Source organism: Acipenser ruthenus, chromosome 4 (assembly GCF_902713425.1).
Source record: "Acipenser ruthenus chromosome 4, fAciRut3.2 maternal haplotype, whole genome shotgun sequence".
In the NCBI taxonomy this organism is placed as follows: Eukaryota; Metazoa; Chordata; class Actinopteri; order Acipenseriformes; family Acipenseridae; genus Acipenser; species Acipenser ruthenus.
Window position 1 is genome coordinate 38,650,805 of NC_081192.1, and position 6,000 is coordinate 38,656,804.

Here is a 6,000-nt window from a genome sequence, read left to right on the forward strand (position 1 = left end):
TCATTTAGTAGTTTATTTGATTACATGGCGTTAAATAAAAGTTCTGAATTATATATATATATATATATATATATATAAATGTGTGTGTGTGTGTGTGTGTGTGTGTGTGTATATATATATATATATATATATATATATATATATATATATATATATATATATATATATATATATATATATATTTTGTAATGGTCTCAATCCTAAAATTCTAGGTGCTGCAAAACCTTTGGCCATAGCTGTTTATTCAATTATAAATGCCTGCCCAGTAATGTAACTGAAGTAGGAGGAAATATTGGTAATGAAAATGTATAATTCTGCATAGTGAAAACAGAATAACTAGAAAATACAAGATAAATGCAGTGCAACTGATAATGTTACTAAAGTGAACCATTTCATAACCCTTCCCCTCAACCCAATAGTATTTTATCTCCAGCACTACTGCCCTGACCTTTGTAACTTACTGGTATTTGTTTGGTTTTGATCTAGTCTGAAGGTGACAGATCTAGTTTAGACCAGCTTAGTAGGTGTATTGTACCCGTGCAGCATACTGGCAGACTTGGGAGAGTTAGAATGCATATCATAGATAAGAACATATCAGATGATCCTTTAATGCTGCATGGTTTCTTTGTTTCTATATCAGGAAGATGAGCACCTTGCCAGTGATTTGCCATGCAGTGTGCCAGTCCCACAACAGGGAATGAAGAGAAAAGCAGAGACCCCACTAGGATCCCCACTGGAACCTGGTCAGATACTGGAGAAGGAAGAGGACAGCAGTAAAGTCAAATTAAAAATCAGAGTAAGGAGTATTCTGATGTGCAACTTTCTGTTGCATTTTAGATTCCCAATGAACCTAGAAAACAACATAAATTATAAATGGACTGACAGAAATGTAAAGAATTGACAAGACTTGATGTTTAATGCTAATTGTTTATGACTAATCGGTCTCAATCAGTCTTGGTCGGCAACCACCGCACACAGACAGACTGATCACAACGAAACTGCGTCTGAAAAAGATTCAACATGTTCAATCTTCAAATCTGAAGACATCCCGACTGAAATCTGCATAATCTTGGTTTTAAGTGCACGCACACTGATACGATTCATCCAAACTCTGTACGGCCAGTTGAGATGAGATGAGTCGGGACGGCTTGAGTCGGGCTGTGTGCGGCGGGCTTAACTTGTCATAAAAAATAGCGGAATATTGACAGCTTAACCCTTTGCGGTCCATTGTCGGACCTGGTCCGACATTGCAATTATTCCTATCAGGTCCATTGTTGGACCCTGTCCGACATCATTATAGAAACGCAAAAAACGGGTTTCTAGTCGTTTTTTCTCCGGAAAAAGCCGAGAAAACCATTCAATGGCCGAGTGGGAGCGACGGGAGCTGAGACAAGACGATAAAAATAAATAAATAAAAAAAAAGGCGTATCTCATGAATAGTCATACATGGCCCTGGTATCAGATAACAGGGCGGTCATAAGTAAACAAGCTGGCTGATAGTGCGTCAGCGCACAGAGAACACAGACATTTGCAGAGCTTGTTATAGTAATAAAATAATGACTTGGATCGCATTATTGAGGAGTTTGGTGATAAAACGAGTGATCAGGAAATGATTGATCGGTATGTACGACTATTATTATTATTATTATTTATTTCTTACATAGGTGAAAGCTATAGCGAACGAAAGGGTGGGGCGGGGCTGGAGATGCCTAGTGAGTGCTTTGTTGTTATGCAGGGCCTTTTAAACCCGTTTGACTGTGAAAAAAAATACTTTTAAACAGCGCGTCTAAAATTAACTGTGCGTGTGAAAATAAATTGGACCTGACGTGCCTGACACGCACTTAATAAATGGACTGCAAAGGGTTAATTCAACAGGTAAAAATACATTAGTCTTGAATTGCTCTGAGTCCCGAATTTAAAAATGCCAGATATGTACACATTTGAATAGGTTTTTTTTTTTAGGCGTTTACTAATCAAAGGTAAATAATCAATTTACCTTTTTATTATCAATCTACTGGCAGCCTATATTTTCTTACTGCGTTAAAACAGAAGTAACCAATAGGTCACAAATCACAAGCCCCTAGATCCTCACGCTGAGAAAAAAACGCCAAAGTCAAATAAAAATCAACAGGTTGGATTTTATTTACCACAGGCTAAAGTGTAGTAGACAAACTATACAAAAAGTCAAACACTGCCTGAAACGTTTGCACGGTGTAAATGGTCAATATCTAAATTAATAGGCTAAGCGCTTCTTTTGGTTGCCTCGTGGCTCTGTCTCTGCCGTCTAATCGGCATACAATGCCATGCATAATATGAGGGTCGCTATGTTGGGCTAAGTTAATACAAAAATCTGTACATCCGGGTTTACCCAGTGGAGGTGGGTTGTCGAGGATTTGTGGCACACTGTACAACCCGGTTTCTCAGAGACATCGGATTCAGTGGCCAAGAGTTGCGTCGCACAGTGAAGAACTTATCTGAAGCAGCAGAGAGGAGCAGCACCTGGCTGTGGTTGAGACGGAAAGATTCTGGCTGGGGATCTCAAGCACAATAGAAAGAAAGAAACGCTGATGTACAGGTAAGTAAGCTGGGCTGAGTTGAGTGGGGGACGGAGGGGGGTGATGCTGGGACGCCAGAATCACCATCGAGCCCTCTTGAGGTGTTGTGGGCTAGTCGACGAAACACTGAGAATGGAAGGTGCCCACTTGAAGACCCCAGAGATGTACCCTACTTAGCTCAATCCAGACGGTTGTCATGCTGATGCGCTGGGGAGGCCACACTGTGGTTGATCCCCGGAGCCAGCATCGCAGCCGTTGTGTGTGCTGATGCGCCAGGGAGGCAAATAAGCTGATCACTGGAGCCAGCATTACACTTCAGCCATTAACACCAGACAGAAGGATATCTACATCATCATATGGAAGGAAGCGCAAATGGATGGAGACACATATGGATCACATTAGTTTACTGTAAAGCTACGTCTTAGTTGGTGCTTATCTTGGCGAGAGCCGAGTTCAAAGCAGCATGAAGTTTTAACATCTACTCTCGTGTAATGGAAATCATGGATACATAGTAATCGCCAGTATCTAGTTGTGGTCAGTAATTCAGTCTTAGCAGTGTGCGACACCCAGTCGGGAAAAACTCAGTTGTGACATCAAACCAAAACTGAGCACAACTGATCACAGAATCTGTGCAAACTCAGATGAGATGAGTCGGGACGGCTTGAGTCGGGCTTTGTGCGGCGGGCTTAATTTGTAATGTAATTCGCCCAGTCATTGTATTGCTGAATGAATGCAAGACAGATTCCAAAATCACTCTGTAGCGTTGCATACAAAAAGGTTATTCAATGCTAGAGCTCAACCCTTGTTGTATAGTAAAAGATATTTCTTGTTCCTAGTTCTCAAATTCTCAAGAGGAGGAAGATATTGATATGGACACAGTTCATGACAGTCAAGCTTTTATATATCATCATCTAAACATGCTTGAAAGGCCATCAACGCCAGGTAAGAGACAAACCGTATATATATAAAAAAATTAAAAATTAAAACATTTCAGAATCTCACTATGGAGTCCATATTATTGGTCTAAACAGTGGTGGATGTTAATATCGCCACCCTACAGTTAGGTTTTTCTTGAAACTCTATTTTTGTATGTAGTAATGTTAATAAGTGGGTCTGTACATCACCCCTGGAGGAATACCCCAAAACCCAGCTGGACTTTTACAGAACACCCTGCTCTGTTTACAAGAAGCATGTTTGCCAAGAGGAAAAAAACAAAAAAAAACAATCTTGCAATATATCCAGATTTTTCTCCCTCCTGCAACCATGCTTGTTTTCTGTTGCTAAATTACATCCTTCATGTTTATCAGAGCAGCAGCATTGTTTCAAGAGGAAGCATTATCTGGATACACCAGACATTCTCTTTCTCCATGCTCCCAAGTAAAAGTTGAAATAGACTCCACTGGGTCTTAATTTTAATGTTGTTTTGTTGGAGACTTACAACACATAGAGTATTGTGCTAAGTTGTCAACGTTTCAATGAGATTGTATTTGTCAGCACAATAACTCGCTCCACAGCCAATTAATTTTTGGTAGCCGTCCCAACCAAAACTTTGCTATAAAGACCCATATGTGGGTTTTATACTCCAGCAAACAGAGATGGAAATATTGTTAGAGAAGAACATTTTCACACTTTCGTGATTTGCTGTTAAATTTGATAAAATAATAAAAGGTTTACTTTTGCAGCCTCACAATAAGTATTGAGAACTGCAAAGCTAGAGAGCATAGTACACGCCGATTTTGTTTTTGTAAAATCAGTGTACTCCTTGAAGATGAATATTATATTATGCTTCTGTAGGTTTTTAGAACCAAAAAAAGCAAGTCATGAAAGGATAACAGCTATCATCATACATAAAGGACCACAAGAGATCTCACTTTGCTGAAAATGTGTTTTTTATTGCTTTCATCAAACAGGAAAAGAACCCCCATCCACGGAGCCCACTATACTGTCCATGCCAGCAACTCCACTCTCTGCATTCAGTAAAGAAACAAACTCGTCCTCCAAACACAGCGATCACCACCACCACCACCATCACCACCATGAGCACAAGAAGAAGAAGAAGAAGCACAAACACAAGCACAAGCACAAACACAAGCACGAGAGCAAGGATAAGGAGAAAGACAAAGAAAAGGAAAAGGACAGAGACATCCTGACTTTTACCAACAGCCCGGCCAGTGGACGTTCAATTCATTCACCCTCGCTTTCAGATTGAAGAGAGCCCCCACTATGAAACGGAAAGGCTGCACAGCATGCTAGACAGTCAGCAAAACTTCCTAACTTTACTCTGGCAGAAGGTATGGTTAACCAAGAGCTTATCCACAGAGAATGGTAAAAGTACAGAAGTGGCTCCTAAAGCATGTCACTCCTTCCAGATGTTCTGACCACAATCTGTTTTGCAGATGGATCTGCTCTCCTTGGTGCAATAAAAAACACTGCTGTGTTTCCTTCTGCTTTTGTTTTATTTATTTTATCACATAAGCTGGTCTCCTGTAACAGATCCACAAGGTTACTGGCACCCTGCTGCGCATCATGTTCCCCACGTGGCCTGGCAGGCTCAATTAAGTTTTATTGCAGTTGATAAATGGTAATGTTTGGCAAGCCATTTTATAAGGAAGCTTTTGCCATAGATAGATAAAATCTAGCCATTTTTCAAAGTTTTCAAAGTCAACAGAAGTGTTAATCTCCTTCATATAGGGATCTATGTAACCACCAATAAATTACAGTACCATTCAAATATAAAAGTATTTTATTTAATTTTTTACTGATGGTCTTATTGCATTGTTTTTAGCAATAATTATTATTTTTTATTTTTTTTAAACTGTAAATCAAACATTGTGCTGAAGAGCAGGCCAAGCATACGGTTGGTTTATATTTACTATCTTGTTCATTTGGGAAATGTATTAATGGACCTGCATTTAACTGGAAAACATGAATCAGATAACATTAACTGTAACTGTACAACATACTGTTACCGGTAATATTTGTGTACCGTAAATTCTTTGCTTTAGACCGTACAATTACCAGTTAAAAACAAAAACAACTTTATAATAGTACCTGCATGTTTTCATTTTCTTTCTTCTCTTGTTTAATATCAGATATCAAAAAATGCTAGAATCTCAACATAGCATTGATTGTATAGCCATATTCATTTTTTATACATTTTTGTACTATTTTGTAGATCTCAAGTGTATTACAGTTTAATGCCAACATACACTTAGTTGTTTTGTTTTGATTCAAATATTTTTTTCTATATCTAACTTTTCAGTAGGATGCAATGTTTTAATTATTGCCTTGTACTTTTAGTCTGTTCATAGATTTGTGGCTATTGTGTTTTGTATATCCATTTTTGTTTTTAACACAATGCATTATTATTATTCATTCCACATTCTAAACGCATCTAAACTGTTTGAAAGAAACCTGTCAAGATAATAAAAGACAAACTGTTTAA

The 6,000-nt window shown here is 38.5% G+C and overlaps 1 protein-coding gene across 3 annotated transcripts in view; it reads left to right on the plus strand.

Moving 5' to 3' along the window:
* Window positions 1–6,000, plus strand: part of LOC117400199 (transcription initiation factor TFIID subunit 2) — a 41,268-nt gene extending 35,268 nt beyond the window's left edge. For all 3 annotated transcript variants that reach the window (XM_059022346.1, XM_033999759.3, XM_059022347.1), the window contains 3 exons: window positions 641–796; window positions 3,392–3,497; window positions 4,466–6,000. In XM_059022346.1, coding sequence (XP_058878329.1) covers window positions 641–796; window positions 3,392–3,497; window positions 4,466–4,764 — 561 coding nt within the window. In that variant the 3' untranslated portion in view covers window positions 4,765–6,000. The remainder of the gene's footprint in view (window positions 1–640; window positions 797–3,391; window positions 3,498–4,465) is intronic.